Source organism: Eubalaena glacialis, chromosome 6, assembly GCF_028564815.1.
Source record: "Eubalaena glacialis isolate mEubGla1 chromosome 6, mEubGla1.1.hap2.+ XY, whole genome shotgun sequence".
Taxonomy (NCBI): domain Eukaryota; kingdom Metazoa; phylum Chordata; class Mammalia; order Artiodactyla; family Balaenidae; genus Eubalaena; species Eubalaena glacialis.
Genome location: NC_083721.1, coordinates 142,414,050 through 142,440,658, shown reverse-complemented (window position 1 = coordinate 142,440,658; position 26,609 = coordinate 142,414,050). Strand labels below are relative to the sequence as shown.

Below are 26,609 nucleotides of genomic sequence, written 5' to 3'. Positions count from 1 at the left end.
TTTGGCAGTTTATTACATGCATTTTCCATGTATTTCAGGCTCACCATAAAAACCATTTTATAGTATAAGGATTATCTGGTTCAAAAGTCATCAATAGTTGTCTACTTCCTATCACATAAGCTACTCTTTTGGCTTTCCAGGTCCTCATGCATCCAGGCCCTGTCATTGATTAGCTGGGTAACAATGGGCACACCCCTTCTTTGGACCCCAGTTTCCTAACCTAAAAAGGTTACTGAAAAACTTAAATGATGTAAAGCATATAAGGCGCTGGCAAATGCCCACCACGGTTGTAGCACAGTAAGTAAACTTGGGTGTGGCTGCCTAGCTCACAGCAATTACCCTGGTGGTCACATCTACATGACATCTTTCCTCCCACTGTTTTAAACATGAATTCTGAACGGAAGCTGTCATCAATTCTCAGACCTTGCTTCCTTGGTTGTAGTGATTGGCTGAGGCATGGGCACATGAGTCTAGCCTGATTAGTCATTCCTTGAGACTTTTAAAATTTGAGGTTTCCTTCATGACTGCACAGTACTTAAGATGTGAGTTGAGCTGCTGGCTGCAGTAAGGGAGAATGAAAGTGACATTTAGAAAAGGGTGGGGCGATAAGGGTGGGACAGAGAGATTACCAATACCATTCAAGTTCCTGGCGTCATCAGCTTTGATGACATGGGACTTTTCAATACTACAGATTCCTTTAATATTTAAATATTTTATATATATATATATATATATATATATATATATATATATATATATATACATATATGCCAGAATAACCTTATAATAAAGATTTAAAAAATAGTATCAGAATTTGAATATGAATCTTATTTCATTTTATTGCTCAATGACATAGATTTCTTATTCCTATTTTTCAGAATGATTGTCACCCTCTCTCCAGCTATGGAAATGTAGTTGTTGTAATAATAACATTAAATTTGAATGGTTCTGCAGAGTTCCCACAGCCTTTCATATCATTATCTTATTTGATTGTGTGAGATGAGTAGGCCAGGTAATGTTATGCTTAGTTTTTACAGATAGTGAAATTAAGATGCAAATTAAATGGTGTTCAGGGTGGAGGAGGGTGAGAACCAAGCTGGATATTAAGCATCATCTATTGGGAGCTTGGAACCTTCTATCTGCAAGTTGTCAGGGATGGTGCCTTGTAAAATACTTTCATTAATTAATGTTAATTAGAAAATTTCAGAAGAGCCCTGAAAACTTTCATTAGCTCAATCCTAAAACCTATTAAAATGCATACTTGGTCCACAATTTACGTTCATACTCTCAAATGCACTTGTTTTCCCCAAAGTGAATCTTCCCCTTCTTCCTAATCAAGTTCCTGTTATGCTTTTAAATTCTAGAACTTTTAACTCAGAGGAGAGATTTTTGGGGGTGAGTTGGGGGAAGAGGGGGATGTATTAATTCCTGGCTAGACATCCACAGTGCTTAATAGGCTTGTGTATGAATGAGGGTAAATTCTTACACTCCTGGACTAAGAACTCTGTATTGGACATAGCACATGGGTAATTGTTTACAAAGGTGACTTGTGATCAAAAAGTACTCTAGCAATATTATCACAACACCTCTGTTGCAGAGAACTCAAGTGTTTTCACAATATTAACTCCTTCACCCTCACTGAACTGATAGGAGAGGCGGGGTGGGAAACAGTATTCCTATTTTATATGCAGGAGTTGATGAAGTAAAGGGGAGAGAGGTACTGAGGATGCAAAGCAAGAGCAGTCTGGCTTCATCATGAGTGTTACCTCGCAGTTGTGAGAATCCCTCCATTTTAAGTTGGAAATATAATTTATGATGAGGAATGTCATTTTAGATAATTGTTTCTACAGAATCAAGTCTTTGGTATGCCAAAGAATATTGGAAGGATCATGCTATTAGTCAGCATTGTTTTTCATGTTGCACTCTGATATTTTCATTTTTTATGGGGCTAAAAGAAACTTTTTGTTATAAGTGCAGCACTATAAGACACTGACAGTCCTGGCATAGGTCCCCTTTTCTCCCGACTGCCATTAGACCCAAATCGATCCTCTAAATAAAGTCTGTCCCAAGAGACACAATTGATGTAGGGAACAGGGAACTTTTTAAAACCAAGCCTGACGTCACACATTTGTGTTCTAACCATCTGTACCTTTTATTAACCAAGGGCTGGAGTCGCCCGGGCGGACAGACACAGGCGCACAGCAGTCTTCTCCCACACAAGCCTGGAATGGCAACAGTGTGCTGCTGCCTAAGAAAGAAAAGCCGTTTCAGAGCTGTGGGGTGGCGTGGGGGCGTGTGTAGCAGGGGAGTCATCCCTCTCCTCCTCCATCCAAGGATGCTATTTATTGGCAATCCAACACATCTTTTTTTTTTTTTTTAATTGATTTCTCTCGAGTGGGAGGCAAAACCCTTCAGATGCAAATGAAGAAAGGGGGAAAAATGCAAGCCAGGCAGGAGGATTTGGGGAGAGAACCACAGCCTTGCTTCGGTTTGGAACTGCGGGTAGAGAAAGGCTCAGACGTCCACACCAGTTTGGCTGCGAAGGTGCTGCCTTTCTGCCCAGAATGCCAGCATCGCCCCCCTCCCCCACGGTTGCTGCCCGCGGGAGGGCGGCCCCCCCAGACATCCCCTCTAACCTCCCCAGGTCTGGAGGGCCGCGTGCCAGAGAGAAAAGAGGCGCTCTTTCTCCTTAGACAACGTGCCAGACTCCGCCAGTTCACGCTCCCCCTCCCCCCTCCCCCCCCCCCCCCGGGAGGACAGCCGCTTCCCGGTGACCATCTCTCACCCCACTCCCTTGGCTCTTGCATCCTGCGGAAGCCCAGGGGCGAATCCTCACTCCCCCTCCACGTGCGAGTCCTGTTCGCCACCCTCCCCTCGCCGCTCCCAGGAAGGCAGCAGCCCCCAGGTGCCCACCTCTCACCCCCTTTCCGGCCCCTCACCCAGTCCCTGCAGTCTCCTCCGGCTTTGGGGAGCGTTCTGCCCGCTCCCTCCACGTGCGAGCCCCGGGCAGTTACCCGCCCCCCCCCGGGACCCGCACCTCAAGCCCGGGCTCCTCCCACCTCGCCCAGGGCGCGCGCCCAGGGCACCTGGCCGCCCCTCCCCCGGCTCCGCTCCCTTACTCGCCCCCGCCCAGCGCGCCCAGCTCCGCGCCCACCCTCACCGCTTCCTCCCCCGCCCTTGCCCATCCGGGAGGCGGGGCCCGAGCGAGCGCGGCGGCGTGGCCAATGGGCGCTCGTCTTACTCTGGCCTCTCCCCCGCGCGGCCGCCAATCGCGGCGGGCGGTGGTGGTAATATTGTGGAGTGGAGTTTGGATGCCGCGGGCTGGAGCGGCGCGGCCGCGGGGGCTGCCCGGCTGTCTCGGGAAGGGGGCGTGAGGCGGCAGCGGCTGCGGAGACAGCGGAGGGAAAAAGGAAGAAAGGAAGGAGGAGGGCGGGGAGTCCTCGAGGAGGAGGTGGGATCCTCCAGTTCCTCACCTCTCGGCTGCGGAGGGCGGCGGGGAGGCGGCGCCGCCCCCTGCCCGCGGACTCCTCAGCTGCAGCCGACCCGCCGGCTCCGGACGCAGGCGAGGCTCCTGGGGCGGGAGCGGTGGCCGGGCGGCGCCAACCGCCATGGCGTTCCTCAAACTCCGCGACCAGGTAGGCGAGGGGCGGCAGGCCCGGGGGTGGGAGGGAAGACGGGAGGAAGGGGGGGCCGGCGGTGTGGGCCGCTGGGCGCCCGCTCAGCGGGGCGGTGCGAGGGAGGCGCAGCCCGGCCGGGGGAGCCCACGTGCCGCCTCCGGCCACCGCCGCCGGAGGGGCGGGTCCGCGCTCGCGCCGGGCGCCCGCGTCCGGGTCCGTGCCTCCTCTCCAGGTGAGGCCGGGGCCTAACAGGTGGCTTCCCGCAGCCAGGCGGGGCGTTGCCGGCGGCCGTGACCGAGGGTCACGACCTTGCTGACTTGTTGGCGTCGCCGGGTAGTTCGAGGCCGACTCTCTGGGTCAAAGGAGATTTTGCTCAGGGAGTAGTTATTCAACGTGCAAGTTCCCGCACTTGTTTTCTTCTGACATCTTGTGCACCATCTTGGTTACTTTTCTTGACTCAGGAAGAGCTGATACACGAGTACCTGAAGTGCGGTAAAATGTCATGACTCTTGGATTGAGGAAATATTTTGTGTCTAGGAACGAAATCGCAACTGTATCAGAATGACTTGTACACCTGAAAACGTGGAACGATGGGTAACAAGGCTTTCAGGCGATGCAGAGGTTTCCAAACATCTGAATCAAAGGGAAATTAACGTGTGAAATATACCGAGTCACAGTAGACTTCTTAGTGCTGAAAATTTATCTTTGCCATTTGTTTTTCTGAACAGAAGATAGTGAACAGATTTGAAGGGAAGGTAATTGCACGTATTGGGAAACTATTCCGAAAGTGAGCTCCCCTTTTGAAAAACAGTGGGGGAAAAACTTGAGATATATTTTTCAATGTTGTCTCTTAGTGAATATTGTACCTTAAATTCTGAATCTAAGTAGTGTCATTTCATAAGTGACTTTTCTGTTTAGTCTGATGGCTGAACTTGTGTATCATTTGTATCAGGAAGTTTTTAGTTGGTGTTAACATCATCAGGACATGATACTTTGAAAAACTCTAGTGTTTAGTCGAGCTTATACTTTGTATTTCAAATTGTGGAACTGCATTGTCCAGTATGATGCCCACTAGCCACATGTGGCCACTTAAATTTAAATTAACTTTAATTTTATTATTTATTTATTTATTTATTTTTGGTTGCATTGGGTCTTAGTTGCTGCACGCCGGCTTTCTCTAGTTGCGGCGGGCGGGGGCCGCTCTTCATTGCGGTGCACGGGCTTCTCATTGCAGTGGCTTTTTTTGTTGCGGAGCACGGGCTCTAGGTGCGCGGGCTTCAGTAGTTGTGGCTCTCGGGCTCTAGAGCGCAGGCTCAGTAGTTGTGCACAGGCTGAGTTGCTCCTTGGCATGTGGGATCTTCCCGGACCAGGGCTCGAACCCGTATCCCCTGCATTGGCAGGCGGATTCTTAACCACTGCACCACCAGGGAAGTCCCTAAATTAACTTTAATTTTAAATAAAATAAATTCAGTTCTTCATTCCTGCTAGCCACATTTCAGGTGCTCCGTAGTCCTGCGTGGCTCTTGATTATGATAGTGGACAGTACAGGTGTGAAGCATCTGTATCATCAGAAAGTTCTGTGGGGCAGCACTATTAAAGAATAACAGGTAAAGCATAAACCAATTCCTGTACAGTTAACGCACGTTATACTCTTAATGGTGTGTAACTCAAGATCTAGGGTCTCCACTAATCTTTACCAATCTAATGGCACCTTGTGGTTCCATAACTTATAGTTGAGGTAACAATTTTTGTTTTGTTTCTAGTCTTACACTTTTGAAGAAAGTTATTTGGATTATGTGTGTTAGAAATTTGGTGAACTTTTGGGAGAGCATCTCATTTCATTCACCATCAGGTTTAAACAGAAACAGGATTGTATTTTCAGTTGGTCATAAAATCCAATTGCACCTTTTCATTTGTGTATTTAGGAATTGCAGTTGTGAAACAATTGTGATGCTACTCCAGTTTTATAGACTATCTATTAATACTCGGTGGTAAAGATGATATGTAAAATGTCACCTGTAAACTTGAAGGTATTTGGGCAAGTTAATGAAGTGGCATGGCTCAGAGGTGGGGGGAAGAACCTTGGGGTTTACCTCTAATAAACTACTAAGTAATTGGCTCATTTGGTCTTTCTTTTGGAAGACATGTAGAAATGAGTTTGTTTTTGCCTGGAAGGGAATAGCTGCTTTTAGAAGTCATCTTATGTGTTGATATTTTATTAGCTGTTAAAAGCGATGGTACAAATGAAATGGAATGCAAATACTATTTTAACCTTTCCCATCTACAGGACAGGCAGTTCAGCTAGACGAATTATTTTATTTGGAGGAAAGGAGGAGATCTGTTTAAGTACACAGAATTTTAAAGCTGAAAGGTAGTTGACATAGCATTTAGCTCAGTCCTCATTTACACGAGCTAGGAGGTAGTAGAATGTACTTTTCTATGTTATTTCCATGTACACCCTGTATTTTGCTTTTTTCCATCTTTTTAAATACAGTCTATTACGTAGAAGCTAAACGTGGGTAGGGGTTGTTTTTCTTTGTGCACATAAGCATCAGGGGGGTTCTAGATGGTTTAAACATAAAATCAGTGAGTAAATAAAGCAGTTTGTTTTCATATCCAATCAATGACAATGAGTAAGACAGCTTTCCCTCATTTTGTGCCAACACCAATATGGGGATAAGAAGTTACTACTGTGCTATTTTCTATTAGTAGGTGAAAATAACTTTCAATTGTAAATGAAATGAAAAGAATTTGTTTCCTGTTGTAGGAAATGTCCCTGGATTTTTTTCCCCCCACATAAAAGTGTTTATAACAGCACGAATCTGTAACAGTTGCAGGGTTTTATTCAACAGGTGTCACTGTCAGGTTTTTTCTCTTTGCAGTTACTAAAAATGTAATCATACATGGTTACATTTAAAATTTATTTTCCGGCTTTATTGAGATATTATTAATATATAACATGTAAGTTTAAGGTGTACAGCTTTGATTTTATACATGTATATATTGTGAAATGCTTACCACAATAAGTTAGTTAACACTTCCATCCCCTCATGTAATTACCATTCGTGTGTGTGTGTATGTGTGTGTAGATAACATTTAAGATCTACTTCTCTTAGCAGCTTTCAATTATGTATATATAATAGAGCATTGTTAATTATAGTCACCATGCTGTGCATTAGATCCCCAGATCTACTCATTTTATAGCTGGAAATTTGTACCCTTAGACCAATTACAGGCTTACATTTTATCAGCAGTGATTCATAGTATACCCTAATAAGAAGGGTAGATGGTCTTTGTTTGGTTCAGGGGTAACAAACTCACAACTGGGGAGCTAAATGGCAGCTGATACTTGGCTTCAGTATCTAGGACACAATAGGGAGTGATGGAGATCATGGCAAATAGCAGGTATGTTAGCTGCTGCTCAGCTCCAGGCCATTGTTTCTGTGCAGGTGTGCCTAGTATTTTTAGAACTCCAGTTTTTTGTAGGAAGCCAGAAATACAGATTCTTATGAAAAATTTCTAAGTGTTGGCAAGTTGGTAGACAACATTGAGAAAAATTTAAAACCGTGGTTTTAAAAAGGGGGACCAGTTTATAACCACTAGTTTAGATCAGCTTGAGGAAACAAACTATTATAAAATTAGATTCCTATTAAAAAACAGTTTTCTCTGAGATAAAATAGCCAAAATGGTCATAAACTTAAAAAAAATTGAGATATAATTTGCATACCATGAAATTCACCCTTTTAAAATGTTCAGTAGTTGTTAGTATATTCACAAAATTGTACAACCATTACCACTATCTAATTCCAGAACATTTTCATCACTCCAGAAAGACATTAGCCGGACTTCCCTGGTGGCGCAGTGGTTAAGAATCCACCTGTCAGTGCAAGGGACCCGGGTTCGAGCCCTGGTCTAGGAAGATCCCACATGCCATAGAGGAACCAAGCCCGTGTGCCACAACTACTGAGCCTGCGCTCTAGAGCCCATGCTCCACAACAAGAGAAGCCACCTCAATGAGAAGCCCACGCGCAGCAACGAAGACCCAACACAGCCAAGAATAAATTAAAAAATAAAAAGAAAAAGTCTTTAAAAAAGCCATTAGCAGTCACTCCTTGTTCTCCCCTCCTCCTACCTCCTGGCAGTCACTAATCTACTTTCTATCTCTATGAATTTGCCTGTTATATTTCATATAAGTGAAATCATACAATATGTGGCTTTTTATGTCTGACTTGTTTCACTTGGCATAATACTTCTAGCATGAATCAATTAGAAATTTTATATCATGTTTAAGACTTTCTAAAAAAAAGTTTCTATACTTTTGTGCTGTTTTATTGTCTCTGGTAGTGAGCATATGTATAGTCTGGATGTTGTTTTTTTCTGTTTTCTGAGTTGGTTTTATAACTCAAGTTAAACTTTGTTTGCAGTAGTACTAAAGGATAATAGTTTTCACATTTGGATTATTTTTGTGTAGGAGCCATCTTTGTGTTCCCTCCTGGGTTAATGGTCATTAGGTAAGAATACTTGATATATTGAAGGTTTGTTTTTTAGTTTTTTTTTTTTGAACAAAGTTGGCATATCAACGAGTAGATATTGTATAGATGAGAATAAATCACTGTTTCAGATAGTAAGTTCTCACTTGTCAAGCATTCCCTAAGGGTAGAGCATTATTTGACTTTTCAGTAGGAAAAAAACTAGATGATCCTTGAAAAATCTTATAATTGGGGTTACAGAATGTATGAAATGCCTGAAAAACACTGATGCCCATATGCTCAGGTATTCCATATCGAGTGTCTCCTTGCTTCGTGTTGGAGATTGTGGGGGACACAGGGTGCAGTAGCTACCATCTCTGCCCCTAAGAATCTTATTGGCTAGAAAATGAGTGAAGACATGCGTAAATAAATGCACAGCGTCTGAGATACTTCACATGAAAAGGTTTATAGAAGTTGAGGAAAAACATGGAGCATATTCTTTGGAAATGTAACTAATATATAATTCAGAAATAAATGTGTTCTATGTTTCTTGACTTTTTTTTTTTGAATACTTTGTATAATACAGTGTAGAACATGGAGTGCTCCATAAGAGATGGAGATAACATGATTCCGAATTCAGAAAGGATCAGATGATCTGATTGTAGGCAGAGGGAAACCCTCATGGCAAGGGAGGTATTTTAGGTCCACAGAAAGGGTTTGTTGAGAGCAAACATTTGGGCAGGAAAGCAACAAGAGGGAACCCAGAAAGCAAGCCAGAAAAAGAGGATGGTATATTTCTGTTGGGATAGTTAGGAGATAGACCCGATTGGTGGGTGTAGTTGGAAAGGACTGGAGGTAGATTAGTTGAATTAACAGTGACTACATTATGAAGTACTTGGAATACAAGGTTAAGAAGTTTGGAGGGATCGGTACGTGATGGGAAGTCTAAGCTAGGCTGTGAAGAGCTTCAGGGCGAATGTGCATATATGTACTTTTCTCAAGAGGGTTCATAGTTTTATTAGATCTTCTGAGGGGCCCATGACACCCCAAAGTTAAATAACCGCTACATTACAGGTTTTAGAAGAGTAGATTATAAAAGACAAATAGGGACACCCAAGACTGGTTAGGTGGCTACTGCTGTAATTCAGAACATATGTAAAAACTTTTAATTTAGCATAAACTGAGTATATTAATTACTAAGCCAACGTTTGAATGGAAATGAGTACATCTTTAAAGGATCCTTATAGCTGTAATAATGACTCACTTATGTGTACAATTATGTCTTATATTCATATAACAATTGATAATTTTTTTGTTGCATAGTCCCACTAGGGTCAATCACACATTAAAATGCAATTGAACATTGATTATGGTAGTGAAAAAAAAACAGATAATCCAAGTAGTTAGGTTTGGGTTGTATTAGGTTTTTCGGCATTTTATTTCCTTTTCATTTTTCTAGTCTAATGTAAAATTCATATACCTGGGCTAGACTGAGATGCCCCTGGAAAATGTTCTGTGCCTGGAGAAAATAGTTTAGGATTAAGCCTTTTTGTTCTGGATAATGTATCCTATGGACAGTTCACATCAAGCCAATCACTGAGTAATACTTCTAATTTAAAATGAAAATTAATGAAATCTCCAGTTATTTAAACCAATAATGTTTTAAAGTGTTACAGTATATTGTACACGATGATTAAAGTTTTCAAGTACTTTAGGTTTGATTTCTACTCCTGTCCCTAGCCCCAGTTCTTCGTTATACTATTAAGGGATTCATCTACCTTCCTTATGTGATACTGATTTTAAGAAAAGTTGCCAGGATTCTTTGTGTATACTGGTTGTCATACAAAGCAAAGTCTAGATAGAGTTACTACTCCCACAGCTAAAGTTCACTTTTGCGCAGTAAATTTAAGTTCAGATTCTTAATTGGTGATGGTTTCATCTTTGATTTATTATAAAGTTAAAGGTATGTCTTTTCTACTCTTGCGGATTTAAGGTCACAGATAATATTAAAGCATGCAGCACAGGACAAGATGTTTAAAAAGGGAAATTAGGAAGCAGTTGTTTCTGACACAAATGCTTGTTCTGAAAGCCTAGAATGCAAGTTATTATAGTTGAACACTACATTTTTAAAAAAAAATAAATTATTTATTTTTGGCTTCATTGGGTCTTTGTTGCTATGTGCTGGCTTTCTCTAGTTGTGGTGAGCGGGAGCTACTCTTCGTTGCGGTGCGCGGGCTTCTCATTGCAGTGGCTTCTCTTGTTGCGGAGCACAGGCTCTAGGCGCACGGGCTTCAGTAGTTGCGGCATGTGGGCTCCAGTAGTTGTGGCTTACGGGCTCTAGAGCGCAGGCTCAGTAGTTGTGGCGCACAGGCTTAGCTGCTCCACGGCATGTGGGATCTTCCCGGACCAGGGTTCGAACCCACGTCCCCTGCATTGGCAGGCGGATTCTTAACCACTGCGCCACCAGGGAAGTCCTCTCTTTTCCTTTTGAGGGAACTCTTGGATTAAAAATGATGAAAGTCAGAAAGGACCTACTTAGCTATCTTTAGTATTGCATTTTTTAAAAATTAATTAATTATATTTTATTTTTGGCTGTGTTGGGTCTTCGTTTCTGTGCGATGGCTTTCTCTAGTTGCGGCAAGTGGGGGCCACTCTTCATCGCGGTGCGCGGGCCTCTCACTATCGCGGCCTTTCTTGTTGCGGAGCACAGGCTCCAGACGCGCAGGCTCAGTAGTTGTGGCTCACGGGCCTAGTTGCTGCGCGACATGTGGGATCTTCCCAGACCAGGGCTCGAACCTGTGTCCCCTGCATTGGCAGGCAGATTCTCAACCACTGCACCACCAGGGAAGCCCCTTTAGTATTGTATTTTTATTGGTCTAAATTAATTAGGATAAAATCAGATAATTCAAACAGGACTTTGAAAGATTTTATGTATGTGTGTGGTGTGGATGTGTATGTAGATGGGTAAACAAAAGGCATCTATGTTGGATAGTTCTCTGAATGGTGAGAGGTTTCCCCCACTTTTTGAAAGCTTATATGCTAGGCGGTGTATAGTTCCAAGAGTGCCAGACTGGGTCATGCCAAGAGTGAGAATAGTGTCCCTGGGAGAACTTTATAAACAGTAAGGCAAGTGACATTCACATCCTGGAGAAATGGAGTTAGTTGGACTTCAGAGTTAAGAACAGCTGGCTTTTAAGGCATGTAAAAGCAAACTGCAGCATGAAGGGTGGGCAGTGGAGTTGAAGCCAGCTGAACAGATCGGAACAGCAGGTGTAGTATTAGTCACACAGAGCCAGTAAGTAGCCTAATCCAAGGTATAGGCAGGTAGTTAGAAACCAGCATGTCTGTTAGTTGAATGATTCAAATAGAGAGGTCTGGAATCGAGAGACTTCAGTAGACGAGGGCTGGGGGCTGTAACCTTGCAGACATTCTCATTTGATACTGTAGCGGGGACAACAGAGGGAACGTGGTAGGAGTATTTCCCAACTTAGAAACTAGTCAGGAGTTGTAAATGAAAAGAAGATACAGGTGTATTATAGAAATGTTTTGGAAGATTGTGTATATGTTAAATAATGGTTAATCCACCTTGCTATTTTAAAGAAACTGAATTATTTTAAATAGCCTCTTAATAAAACAACTTATTTTTAATCTTTCATCATAAAGCTGAATTTCTATATATCATTTTCACATAAATTTAGATGTACTGACTTGACTGCTTAACTATTACAAATGATCAGCAATACATGGATTATTTTGTATGTTCTGATGTATTACTGGTTTAGAACCTTCTGTGTTTTGGCTATTGAATTATTGCTTTTAAAATGTTGCTAATCAACCTGTGTGTATTTTCTTTCCTTACTAGCAATGTTCCACCTACCTATGACTCTAGATTCTATTGTAGTCAGAAGAACTCCTTACCTGCTCACTTTCTAGTTTCCTCAAAGTCTTGGAGCCACAGTTTTGAACTTGGAATTCCTTTTGTCTGACCATAACTTCTTTCATCGTTGGTTGTCCCGTCTTTTCACCCACAATGAAGCTGAGCTTTGCTGTGTTGGAACCTACTTCACCTAGTTGGTTAAGTTCAATTTGGCCACAGACTGACCTCTTGAGAAGTCTTGACCTCCTGATTCGAGCACTATTGGCTAGGGTAGTGTTTTCTGAAGTGTGGGACAGCTTTTCCTACTGGTGTGTTTCTTGAGATTTTACGGGGGTGACTGGTCTACTTGGACTTCCAGGTGTTGACCCACATTTCCTTGCTTCTGGTCTACTCAAGACCGTAGCCTGGTGTCCTGCTTCAGTCTCACTTTCCTCTGGCCTGTTTGGGGGTTTCCCAGCTCACTTCATTGTACCCTTTCGTATTAACCATCCCTACTCATCTTTCAGCTTTCATCTCTGTTTTTCCACCTCAGCCTCCTTTCTTAAATCCTATGCCACCCTCAGTTCCTAACTTACACACACCTCAGTCTCTTCCCCTTCATCTCGGTCTGCTGCCTTTTGGAATTTGTCCTTCCTTTCCGTTCCCACCCCTTCTCAGGCTGTGCCGTCTTCTCAGCAGGCCTTGACTCTCAGTGGGCACTTTACCCACAGTTCCTCCCATTGGCGCTGTTAATGTCAGTCTTACATTCTTATCCTCTACCTTTTCTACTCCTGTCTGTAGCCCCAGTATTACCCTCTCAGGTTATGCCTTCATTCTTTCCTGTGGCTTTGTTGGGCAAAAGAAGCAAATGACTTAAAGAAAAGGTTAAGTAAATATTAGTAGATGTCATTCATGGATATGGAAAATAATTATGATAGTCTTAATTAAATATCTGGAATGCTGGAACATATACTTTTAATTCTGGCTCATTTATTTATTCCCTCTGTGACCTTGGGCAAGTTATTTCACTTAAGTTTCTGTTTCCTCGCCTAGAAAAGGGAGGTAGTTGTGTCTAGCTTGCTGAATTGTTGAATTAAATGAGAGTGTGTAAAACCCCTGGCACATAATTGGCACTTGATAAATGGCAGCCACTATTGTATTGAAATACTTTGGCTTGGGACTTAGCTCTTCCACTTTCTTACTGTATGACCTTGGGCAAAGAAACTAAATCTGAGCTGGAGTTTGTTTTTAACATCTTTTTTGAGATATAATTCACAAAAGCTATACATTAAAATAATTTAATAATGTATAATTTAAATAATGTATAATTCAATGTGTTTTTTTGTTTTGTTTTTAGTAAACTCACAGGGTTGTGCAACTATCAACCACAATCTAATTTTGGAATATTTATCACCTCAAAAAGAAGCCCTGTGCCAATGAGCAGTTACTCCCATTACTCTTAACCTCCCCTCCTTTCTCTTAACCTTAGGCAACCACTAATTTACAGGTATACCTCAGAGATATTGCAGGTTTGGTTCCAGACCACCGCAATAAAGCGAATATTGCAATAAAACAAGTCATGTGAGTTGTTTGGTTTCCCAGTGCATGTAAAAGTTGTGTTTACACTGTACTGTAGTGTATTAAGTGTGCAACAGCATTATGTCTTAAAAAAAAACAATGTACATACCTTAATTAAAAACTACTTATATTGGGCTTCCCTGGTGGCGCAGTGGTTGAGAATCTGCCTGCCAGTGCAGGGGACATGGGTTCGAGCCCTGGTCTGGGAAGATCCCACATGCCGCGGAGCAGCTAGGCCCGTGAGCCACAATTACTGAGCCTGCGCGTCTGGAGCCTGTGCTCCGCAACAAGAGAGGCCCCGATAATGAGAGGCCCGTGCACCGCGATGAAGAGTGGCCCCCACTTGCCGCAACTAGAGAAAGCCCTCGCACAGAAACGAAGACCCAACACAGCCATAAATAAATAAATAAATTAAAAAAAAATTATATTATTGCTAAAAAATGTGAACCATCATTTGACCATGCAGGGTTGCCACAAATCTTCAATTTGTGTAGATGTGTATTTTAATTTCGCTTGGGAAGATTCGTATGAGTTGCTGAATTGTATGGTAAGCTTCTGTTTAATGTTTTAAGAACAGCCAAACAATGTAATCCCTTTTGTGTGTTGCTGGGTTTGGCTTGCTAATATTTTCTCTCTCTCTTCTTGTGATGTCTTTTTCTTTGGTATGAGGGTAATGATGGTCTCATAGAATGAACTGGGAAGCGTTCTCTGCTCTCTTCTAGAAGAGTTTGTGAAGGATTTGTAGTATTTCTTCTTTAAATGTTTGCTAGAATTCACCAGTGAAGCTGTGTGGGCCAGGCCTTTTCTTCGTGATAGACTTTTAAATTAGTAGTTCTGTTTCTTCACTTGTTATAGGTCTCTGCAGATTTTCTATTTCCTCTTGAGTCAGTTTTGGTAATTTGTGTCTTTCAGGGAATTTTTTCATTTTATCTAAGATATCTAATTTGTTGGCATAAACTTGTTAAAATATTCCCTCATAATCCTTTTAATTTCTCTAAGGTCGGTGGTGATGTACCCCTTTTTATTCCTGATTTTAGTAATTTGTCTTCATTATTTTTTTCCTCAGTCTAGCTAAAGGTTTGTCAGTTTTATTGATCTTTTCAAAGAACCAACTTTTGGTTTTATTGATTTTTTTTCCCCCTATTTTTATCTTTTCTATGGTATTGATTTTTTCCTCTAACATAATTTCTTTCCTTCTGCTTACTTTGGATTTAGTTTGCTTTTTTCTGATTGCTTAAGCTGGAAGCTTACTTGAGGTCTTTCTTTTCTGATATCGGTGTGTACAGCTATAAATTTCCTTTTAAAGAATACTGTGTTAGCTATCCTATAAGTTTTGATATGTTTTGGTTTTGTTTTCAGTCAGTTCAAAATACATTCTAACTAAAAAGTTCCCTTGTGATTTTGTGCTTGACCCAAGTGTTCTTTAGAAGTGTCTTGTTTAATATCCAAACATTTGTGGATTTCCCAAATTTTTTGGTTTTTTTCTAATTTAATTCCATTGTGATTGGGGAATATTATTTAAATTCTTTGTCTTTTCAGTTCTTTTAAATTTGATACTTTTAGTAGCTACTAAAAGTAGCTACTTCCTTGCAGGCATAAAATATTTACAAATTTGTGACAGAGTTACACACAGTTTGTGGAGTGGGAACCATGAGAGCAGACTGTGAAGTTCGTGAAGCATCCATTTGAGAACCACTGTTACAGAATGAACAGGTTGCTGCTGTGTGTGTGTGTGGAATGGAGTGTGTATTGAAACATTAGATAAACATCTTTTGGCATCTGACCATTTTTTCTGATTCTTAAAGGTTGGGTATATATAAGTGGTACCTTATAGTAGTTTTGATGTGACAGAAGTGTTTGATCTTTATCTTATTTGATACTCAAAACTTTATTTATTTTTGAAGTATAGTTGATTTACAATGTGTTAGTTTCTGGTATACAGCAAAGTGATATATATATATATTCTTTCCCATTATGGTTTATCACAGGATATTGAGTATAGTTCCCTGTGCTATACAGTAGGACCTTGTGGTTTATCTATTTTATATATAGTAGTGTGTATCTGCTAATCCCAAACTCTTAATTTGTCCCTCCCCCACCTCCTTTCCCCTTTGGTAACCATAAGTTTATTTTCTTGTTTGTTTTTTAAATTTATTTTATTGAAGTAGAGTTGATTTACAATGTTGTGTTAATATCAGAGAGTGATTCAGTTACACCTATATATACATTTTTTTCATATTCTTTTTCATTATGGTTTATCACAGGATATTGAATATAGTTCCCTGTGGTATACAGTAGGTTCTTGTTGTTTATCCATTCTATATATGTAATAGTTCGCATCCATAAGTTTGTTTTCTATGTCTGAGTCTGTTTCGTAAATAAGTTCATTTGTGTCATATTTTAGATTCCACATATAAGTGATATCATATGGTATTTGTTTTTCTCTTTCTGACTTACTTCACTTAGTATGTTAATCTCTTGGTCCATCCATGTTGATGCAAATGGCATTATTTCGTTCTTTTTTATGACTAATATTCCACACCTTCTTTACCCATTCATCTGTTGATGGAAATAGTGCTGCTATGAACATAGGGGTGCATGTATCTCTTTGAATTATAGTTTTCTCCAGATATATGCCCAGGAGTAGGATTGCTGGATCATATGGCAACACTAGTTTTAGTTTTTTAAGGACTCTCCATACTGTTCTCCATAGTGGCTGTACCAATTTACATTCCTACCAACAATGTTAAGAGGGTTCCCTTTTCTTCATACTCACAACTGTTTTTTAACCATAGAAAGGATATATAAGAGGTCTTTGTTTTGATTGTTGTTTTTTGGGTTTTTTTGTTCCTTTTGTTTGTTTGTTTTTGCTTCTTAGGAAAAATTGAAGAGCAGAAAACTTACTTATTCCAGGTTTTTGGTACCAGTTTTTCACAGAAGTATAAAATGAGAGGAAGAGAAGTCCCCTCCCTCAGTCTTGCCAGATTTTGTTGTGAACAATCCTTGTGACTGTCAACTTGTCAGTGGATGTTTTTTTCCTTTGAATAACTTCTGCAGGAGGCAACCTTTTTTTTGGACTATTCTCTGTTATTGCCTGCGTTTGCGTTTAGGAGTGCAGGATCTTTCCCCCGCATTTATAAAATCATTAAACTGAACCATTTTCAAAAGTTTGACGTAGTGTTTTCATTGAACTCATGGAAGTTAGAATTGAAGCTGTGAGAGAATTTACCTATTTAGTCTTGAGCTTATAATTTCCCAAAGAGTAAGGGCCACAGTTTTGCCCAGTATGAAACACGTAACAAGAAATTTAGGCATGTAATTTATATCATAGGCTTCCTGAATACTAAAATGCAAAAAAAACATTTTCACCTACCGCATTCAGTACTTTGTTACTATCTACTGATATTGGTGAGAATGCAGGAAATTGGTTCCATTACACTGTTTTATTTCCCTGTGGTTCTATCTGAAATAATTCGCTTTATATGACTATATTTATGGTCTGTCTCCCACTACTGGAATGTGAACTCTAAGAGGGCAGGGACCGTGTGTGTTATTTACTGCTGTATCCCCATCACCTACAATAATGCTTTGCATATAGTGGACATTCAGATAATTGCTGGATGAGTAAAGAATTCTGATTAGGTGTATCTGAGACAGGACCCTGATACCTACATTTTTTTTAAAAAGCATCTCAGGTTATTTTGATATGCACTCCCAAGGCTGAGAAACACTGGCCTATTTTCCTTCTCTGACATGCAGTAATGTGCATAAGGTACAGAAGATATATATATATATATATATATATATATATATATGTCCTTACTAAAAGATCATTATTAGAGGCTTTCTCCACTCTTGAAATTGGGAAAACATGACTGAGTTCCCTAGAAAGAAGAGTTTAATTCAGTACTGTTTTCCAAGTATTGCTTGCAGATAAGACTCAGAATGGACAGTTGCTTTCCACCATCAGATAATTAAATTTAGGAGTGGTGAGAAGAAAGAGCTAGAATGGAATTTATTACCCCCCCACCCCCCATTTTTAACAACAACAAAAGGCAAGGTCAGGCTTCCTAGATGACTTCTCCAAAACAGTGATTTGCAGTGGTGGGGGGATGGGATTTCTCTAATGACTGGGGACATTTTTGATTGTCATAACTGGGGAGGGGGAAAGGATACTACTGGCATCTATTGGATAGAGGCCAGGGGTGGTGCTAAACATCCTACAGTGAACAAGAAGACATCCACCCCCAACAAAGAACCACCTGCTCTACAGTGTCAGTATTGCAGAGGTTGAGAAACCCTGCTTTAAACAAGCCGCTTGGAGAAAGCATTAGTAGTTAATGTTGAGTTTGGCAGTTATGAATGCATGGAGCCTGTGTGTGTGTCTGTGTGTGCGCACGCATGCACACATACCCGTTTCTGGCCCTGGGCAAAACTGGATGTCTGTGTAGAGAAACCTGTATATATGTACAGGAAGACCTTGTTTTATTGTGCTTTTCTTTGCTTTACTGCGCTTCGCATATATTCTGTTTTCTGCACCTTGAAGGTTTGTGGCAACCCTGTGTCAGGCAAGTCTGTTGGCGCTATTTTTCCAACAGCGTTTGTTCACTTGGTGTCTCTGAGTCACATTTTGGTAATTCTTGCAATATTTCAAACTTTTTCATTATTTTATTTGTGATGGTTATCTGTCATCAGTGATCTTTGATGTTACTGTAACTGTTTTGGGGTGCCATGAACCGTGCCCGTATCAGACGGTGAACTTAATCCGTAAGTGTGTGTGTTCTGACTGCTCTCTCTCCCTCTCTTCTGGCCTCCTTATTCCCTGAGACACAACAATACTGAAATTAGGCCAATTAATAAATAGCCCTACTAATGGTCTCTAAGTACTTGTTGAAATGAAGAGTCACACAACTCTCACTTTAAGTCAAAAGCTAGAAATGATTAAGCTTAGTGAGGAAGTCATGTCAACAGCCCAGATAGGCTGAAAGCTAGGCCCTTTGAAGCAATTAGCCAAGTTGTGAATGAATGCAAAGGAAAAGTTCTTGAAGGAAATTAAAAGTGCTACTCCAGTGAACACACGAATGATAAGAAAGCAAAACAGTCTTATTGCTCATATGGAGAAAGTTTTTTTTTTTTAAATTGAGGTATAGTTGACATACAGTATAAGTTTCAATCAGCATAGTGATTCACAATTTTTAAAGGTTATACTCTATTTTACAGTAATTATAACATATTGGTTATAGTCCCTGCATTGTACAATATATCCTGTAGCTTATTTATTTTATTTATAGTAGTTTGTACTTCTTGACATAGAGAAAGTTTTAGTGGTCTGGATGGAAGATCAAACCAGCCACCACATTCCCTTAAACCAAAGTCTAATCCAGAGCAAGGCCCTAACTCTCTTCAATTCTGTGAAGGCTGAGAGAGGTGAGAAAGCTGCAGAAGAAAAGTTTGAAGCTTAGCAGAGGTTGGTTCATGAGGTTTAAGGCAAGAAGCCATCTCCATAACATGAAAGTGCAAGGTGAAGCAGTGAGTCCTCACGTAGAAGCTGCCACAAATTATCTAGAAGATTTAGCTAAGGTAATGAAGGAAGCTACACTAAACAATAGAGTTTTGATGTAGGTGAGCAGCATTCAGTTGGAAGAAGATGCCATCTAGGACTTCATAGCTGCAGATGAGAAGTCAGTGCCTGGCTTCAGAGCCTCAAAGGATAGGCTGACTCTTGTTAGGGGCTAATGCAGCTGGTGACTAAGCTGAAGCCAGTGCTTGGATTCTGAAAATCCTGGGGCCCTTAAGAATTATGCTCTCTACTCTGCCTGTCCTCCATAAATGGAACAACAAAGCCTGGATGACAGCACATCTGTTTAAAACATGGCTTACTGAATATTTTAAGCCCACTGTTGAGACCTGTTCCTCAGAAGAAAAGATTCAAGATGACTGCTCATTGACAATGCATCTAGTCATCCAAGCGCTCTGAGGGAAATGTATCAATACAGTGAGATTCATGTTGTTTCCATACTTGCTAACGCAACATCCATTCTGCAGCTCAAGGAATAATTTTGACTTTCAAGTCTTATTATTTAAGTAATACATTTTGTAAGGATATAGGTGCCATAGATAGTGATTCCTCTGATGCCTGTGAGCAAAGTCAATTGAAAACCTTCTGAAAAGGATTCACCATTCTAGATGACGTTAAGAACATTCATGATTCAGGGGAAGAGGTCAAAATATCAACATAGAAGTTTGGAAGAAGTTGGTTCCAACCCTCATGGATGACTTTGAGGGGTTCAAGACTTCAGTAGAGGAAACAACTGCAGATGTGGTGGAAACAGCAAGAGAACGAGAATTAGACGTGGAGCCTGAAGGTGTGGCTAAATTGCTGTAATCTCATGATAAAACTTTTAACAGATGAGTTACTTACTATTTATGGGTGAGCAGAGAAAGTGGTTTTTTGAGATGAAATCTCCTGGTGAAGAAGCTGTGAAGCTTGAAATATTGCAAGTATATAAACAATTTTTCACTTTTAATTTTGAGTAATGCACCAACTGTAAATAACCCCCATAAACAAAACTCTTTGAGGTCCTCAATAATTTAAAGGTGTGAGGGGGTCCTGAGGGCAAAATTTTTTTGAACAGATGGTGTCCTGAGATTGGTTCCTCAGACACTGTTGAACCTATGTTTGTGTCTCTTGTTGGTTTAGGCTTCCATAGACTAGAAGATTTAAATTCCTTGGGCTTTGATAGAAAGTTCTGGCTTTTTATTTTGACCTGAGTATGTTTTTAATGTATAAAATGTATAGCAGAATTTTCAAAGGTTAAATTTTGAGTTCATAGGGCTACAAAAGCATTATTTGTAGATTAGATGAGTGGAGAATTATATCTGGAAGAATGACAAAAAGAATCACAGGAAGTGGTAAATTATTTTGGAAAGGTTACAATAGACAAATGATTGTGGAAAAAGTGTCATTTTATGAGAGTCTTAGAGAAAAATTATGAATAGGTTTAGCAAACACCTTAAGTATAAGAGACTTCATCCCCGTAAAAAAGGGGATATGATAGGAGCATTTTAATTTTTAAACACACACACTAGAGCTTTATCTAACCATAAGAAATAATAGGCTTTCTGTTTCCTTAAACACTGAAATAAGCTCTGTAGGTTTGATTGAATTGTTGGTAGGTTACTATGTTTAAGGCAACATTTAGGAGAACCATACTGAAAGTGATTTAGAGGAAAAGAGACTTTCCATAGATATTTTCTTATCTATATAAAATAATTAGCATTACCCTGATTTATTAGAGGCCTGGTCTTAGTTAAGCCTTTGTAAAGGGTAAGTTTGGCTTGTGACCTAAACAGTATCTTTGGGGTCAATGAATAAGTGTTGCATGATGTGCAAAGATGTGGAAGATCCAGAAGAAATCAGGGAGAAAAACTTGTCAAGAGTTGAGTTAAAAACTTAAAGACAGTGATCTTTTCCCCCTAGATATTAATATTTTGGTTAACCTGATTTTGTAAATGTTATTTTTCTGTGTAGCATTTTAATCCCTAGGAGGCTTGTAATCCTTTGAAGTGACCCATAGTCATTTCATAGTGGGGATTAGGAACTAGATTGTTAGGAAAGGCCACAATTTGTTTTTTCTCAAATTCTAATACAAATAATACTTTAGCATTAATACTTGTATACTTAATTTTCACTAGTTAAATGTGAGGAAGTTCTATCTTTAAAAACTTGCCTTGAAAAAGATTTTTTTCCTAATCACCAATGTACTTTTTTTGAAACGTGTAAGTAGATATAGTTACCTTTTAAAATTCCATGTTAGGGCTTCCCTGGTGGCGCAGTGGTTGAGAATCTGCCTGCCAATGCAGGGGACGCGGGTTCGAGCCCTGGTCCGGGAGGATCCCACATGCCGCGGAGCAACTGGGCCCGTGAGCCACAACTGCTGAGCCTGCGCGTCTGGAGCCTGTGCTCCGCAACGAGAGAGGCCGCGACGGTGAGAGGCCCACGCACCGCGATGAAGAGTGGCCCCCGCTCGCCGCAAGTAGAGAAAGCCCTTGCACAGAAACGAAGACCCAACACAGCCAAAAATAAATAAATAAATTTATATAAAAAAAAAAATTCCATGTTAAATTTTTTTTTAGATCAAATAATTTAAACACATTCCTATTCTGTCTCAACAATAACATGATATATTTAGGGGCATAGGTCTTCATAAATGTTTTTTTGTTTTTTTATGATAGAATTCATCAGAATACTATTTTACCACTGGTGTTAAAAAAAATTTCTCATTCTAAAATTAATCAAACAAAAATATATATTACTCTAAACTCCTATTCATTTATAGAAAAGCAAAAAGTTATTTTTCTATTCATTTTTCATTATGGTAAAATTAACATACATAAAATTTATCATTTTAAGGCGTGCGATTCAGTGACACTAAATACATTCACATTGTTGTGCGACCATCACCACCACCCATCTCCAGAACTTTTTTTATCTTCACACGTTGAAACTCTGTATGTATTAAACATTAACTCCCTATACCGTTTATCCCCCAACCTCTTACAAACACCAGACATCATTCTGCTTCCTGTAAGTGGATCATACAATATTTGTCCTTTTGTGATTGACTTATTTTACTTAGCATAATGTCTTCAAGTTTCATCCATGTTGTAGCATGTGGCAGAATATCTTTTTTAAGGCTGAATAACATTCCATTGTATGTATATGCCACATTTTAAAAATTCATTAATCCATCCACAGACAGTTGGATTGCTTTCTAAGTGTCCATTAGGCTCTTGTGAGTAATGGTGCTGTGAACATGGGTATGTACGTACCTGTTTGAGACCCTACTTTCAGTTTGTTGGGATATATCCCCAGATGTGGAATTGCTGGATCATATGGTAATTCTGTGTTTAATTTTTTGAGGAAATGCCATAATGTGATTGTGCATTGATGGCTGTACCATTTTACATTCTCACCAACAACACATAAGAGTTTCAATTTCTCTGCACCTCACCAACATCTGTTATTTTCTGCCTGTTTTTTTGTTTTCTTTGTAATAGCCATTCTGATATGTGTTAAGTGTTATTTTGCAGTTTTTTTAAAAAAAAATTATTTATTTATTTATTTATTTATTTTTATGGCTGTGTTGGGTCTTCGTTTCTGTGCGAGGGCTTTCTATAGTTGCGGCAAGTGGGGGCCACTCTTCATCGCGGTGCGTGGGCCTCACTATCGCGGCCTCTCTTTTTGCGGGGCACAGGCTCCAGACGCGCAGGCTCAGCAATTGTGGCTCACGGGCCTAGTCGCTCCACGGCATGTGGGGTCTTCCCAGACCAGGGCTCGAATCCGTGTCCCCTGCATTGGCAGGCAGATTCTCAACCACTGCACCACCAGGGAAGCCCTATTTTGCAGTTTTGATTTGTATTTTCTCAATGATTAACGATATTAAGCATCTTTTCATGTGCTTATTGCCATTTGTATATCTTTGGGGAAATGTCCATTTTTTAATTGGGTTGTTTTCATTTGTTACTGGTTTGTAGTTCCTTATCTATTCTGGATATTAATCCTTCATCAGACACATGATTTCCAAATATTTTCTCCCATTCTGTAGGTTACCTTTTCACTGCATTTATAGTGTCCTTTCATGCACAAAAGCTTTTAGTTTTTAAGTTCAGTTTATCTACTTTTTCTTTTGTTGCCTGTGCTTTTGGTGTCATGTCCAAGAAATCATTGTTAAATTCAGTGTCATGAAGCTTTTCCCATTTTCTTCTAATAGTTTTATAATTTTAGCTCTTGTGTTTAGGTCTTTCATCCATTTTGAGCTGATTTTTGTATATGGTGTAAGGTAAGGGTCCAACTTCATTGTTTTGCATGTGGATATCCAGTTTTTCCAAAACCATTTGTTGAAAAGACTGTCCTTTCTCCTATTGAATGGTCTTGGGACCCTTGTTGAAATCTGTGGACCATATATATGTGAGGGTGTATTTCTGGGCTTTGTTCTGTTTCATTGGTCTATATGTTTGTCTTTATGGCAGCTCCACACTGTTTTGATTACTGTGGCTTTATAGTAAGTTTTGTTTTTTTCTTTTTCTTTTTTTTTTTTAATTTTATTTATTTTATTTTTGGCTGTGTTGTGTCTTCGTTGCTGCACGCGGGCTTTTCTCTGGATGCGGTGAGCAGGGGCTACGCTTCATTGTGGTGCACAGGCTTCTCATTGTGGTGGCTTCTCTTGTTGCGGAGCATGGGCTCTAGCCGCGCGGGCTTCAGTAGTTGTGGCACACAGGCTCAGTAGTTGTGGCTCGTGGGCTCTAGAGCACAGGCTCAGTAGTTGCGGTGGAAGGGCTTAGTTGCTCTGTGGCATGTGGGATCTTCCTGGACCAGGGCTTGAACCCGTGTCTCCTGCATTGGCGGGCGGATTCTTAACCACTGCGCCACCAGGGAAGCCCTGTTTTTTTCTTAATTTATGTATTTTTCGCTGCATGGGGTCTTCATTGTTGCATGCGGGCTTTCTCTAGTTGTGGTGAGTGGGGGCTACTCTTCATTTTGGTGCGTGGGCTACTCTTCATTTTGGTGCGTGGGCTTCTCATTGCGGTGGCTTCTCTTGTTGTGGAGCACAGGCTCTAGGCCGTAGGCTTCGGTAGTTGCAGCATGTGGGCTCAGTAATTGTGGCACACAGGCTCTAGAGCTCAGGCTCAGTAGTTGTGGTGCATGGGTTTAGTTGCTCCACAGCATGTGGGATCTTCCCGGACCAGGGCTTGAACCCATGTCCCCTGTGTTGGCAGGTGGATTCTTAACCATTGCACCACCAGGGAAGTCCCTGTAGTAAGTTTTAAAGTAAGGAAATGTGAAACCTCCAAGTTTGTTCTTTTTTTTTCAAGATTGTTTTGGCTATTCAGAGTTCCTTGAGATTCCGTATGAATTTTAGGATGGATTTTTAATCTGTAAAAAGACATTTTTGGGATTTTGATAGGGATTATATTGAATCTGTAGATTACTGTGTGTAGTATGGACATTTTAACAATATTAAGTCTTCCAATCCATATCTTTCCATTTCTTTGTTTCTTCTTTAATTTCTTTCAGCAGTGTTTTATAGTTTTCGGCATACAAGTCTTTTGCCTCCTTGGTTAAGTTTGTTCCCAGGTATTTCATTCTTAATGCTGTTGTAAATGGAATTGTCTTCTTAATTCCCTTTTCAGTTTGTTAGTGTATTAAAAAACCCTGATTTTTGTGTGTTGCTTCTGTATTCTGCAACTTTGCTGAATTCATTTATTAGTTTTAATATTCTTTTTGTTTGTGGACTCTTTAGGGTTTTCTACGTATAAGATTGTGTTGTTTGTGAACAAAGGTAATTTTACTTCTTCCTTTCCAGTTTGGATATCTTTTCTTTTTCTTGCCTATTAGTTTTAATAGATGGAGAGGTAAAATAGGAAATGGTATTAGATGATTTAGAAATCTGTTTATCTGAGGCTTTACTATGGAAAATGTATCTTGAAAGTTTTTCATGCTACTCCATGGAAACTGGGGAACTTAAGTGATAAAGATAGTCTGCATTGCAAAGAAAATTTAACTCACAGCTTCTAGATTTATAATAGGTTTTTGTTTGTTTGTTTTTGTTTTTTGCTATCTCAGAAAGCCTAATCACAGATGCAGTTTTCTTCTAGTCCTTGACATTGTGCATGCTTTTTGTTTTTTTCTGCTTGCTTTTGAAGGTAGTTGTTAGCATTTAATTATTCTTTGGAGTTTTGGTTTTTGTTGTTATAGATATTTGTATAAGAGATGCCTGTAACCGACATTATAGATATATAAAATGTAAAATCGTTAAAAACAGGTGGTACTCTGGAAATAAACTTTAATCATTTAGGTCAAATCTTAAGATGAGAGAACTGAGGCCTGGAGAGGACGTTAACTTGTACAAGATTATACAGTTATTATCAGAGTCAGGACTAAACCGCTTTGGTGATTTTTTTCTCATTCTTTCTGTCTACTTGAATCATTGATTACTGCAACAGCCTTTTAACTGTCTTTATGGACTTTAGACTCATCCTTCAATCTGTTCTTGCTACTGGATCCAAAGCATAATACTTCTAAAATATGAACAGTTACATCAGTGTGTTAAGTTTTTTCAGTTATTAACCATTATCTTCAGGGTAATATTAGCATTAAATATAGCTAAGTCCATTACTTGGGTTGTCTGATTTAATACTTTGAACAGTTCTTTGCTGTTAATTATCCCAGTTTTATAGATGAGGAAATTGAGACCAGGACTGTCTAATTTCAAAGTTTATGTTCCTAGGCACTATATTATTACTACTTAAGTAAGGCATTCAAGACTCCTTGTGTTGTTGCTCCTATCCACTTCTCTTGTGTTCAGTTGACATTTTTAACTGTAAATTCCTTGAAGGCAGATATCATGTCGCAGACCAAGCAGTTGCCTGATACATAGCAAATATTTGGTAAACGTTGAATACATTTTAAGTAGTGAGTGAATGGCACAGGATAGTGAGCCTAGCCCAGTGTGAGAAGACTTGAATATTACATCTGAAAGAAAAGATTCCTCTGACTGGCCATGGTCAGTAAAGGTCAGTCTTTGGGTTAAAGAACAGAATGAGGGAAATGAAATCCAGAGAGATGATTAAAGATAGCAGGTATTTGTTCTTGACTTAAATTAATTATATTTTTGGGTTGTAAGAACTTGAAAATGAATTCTCTAAATAACTTTTTATGTTTTCAGGCCTGGTGGAGTTAAGTAGAGAGGCATCTGAAGACTTGAGACAGGGAAAGTTTACTCCATTTTTTACAAAGGGGAAGAAGGAAGATTGTAGAGCTTGATGTGGCTCTCAGGTGAGATTCTAGAGTAGATTATTTAAAGAATTACTTGTTTCCAGGAGAGATGAAGTACTAAACATTAAGAATTAGCCTGAATTCATTAAGAACAAACCAAAACAGCCCAACTTTTCTTTTTGTGCATGAAACCTCCTATCTTCAGTGAATTGCACGAGATTTACAGATTACTCATCACATTTGCAGATGGCACAGATACAGGAGGGATAGTGTGTTAGCTGGGATGGGCTAGATTTTGCTGTAGTGATAAC

The 26,609-nt window shown here is 40.0% G+C and overlaps 1 protein-coding gene across 2 annotated transcripts in view; it reads left to right on the top strand.

The window, feature by feature from the left end:
• Window positions 1-3,296: 3,296 nt before the first annotated feature.
• Window positions 3,297-26,609, top strand: part of ANKRD28 (ankyrin repeat domain 28) — a 172,745-nt gene continuing 149,432 nt past the window's right edge. For both annotated transcript variants that reach the window (XM_061194708.1, XM_061194707.1), the window contains exon 1: window positions 3,297-3,635. In XM_061194708.1, coding sequence (XP_061050691.1) covers window positions 3,609-3,635 — 27 coding nt within the window. In that variant the 5' untranslated portion in view covers window positions 3,297-3,608. The remainder of the gene's footprint in view (window positions 3,636-26,609) is intronic.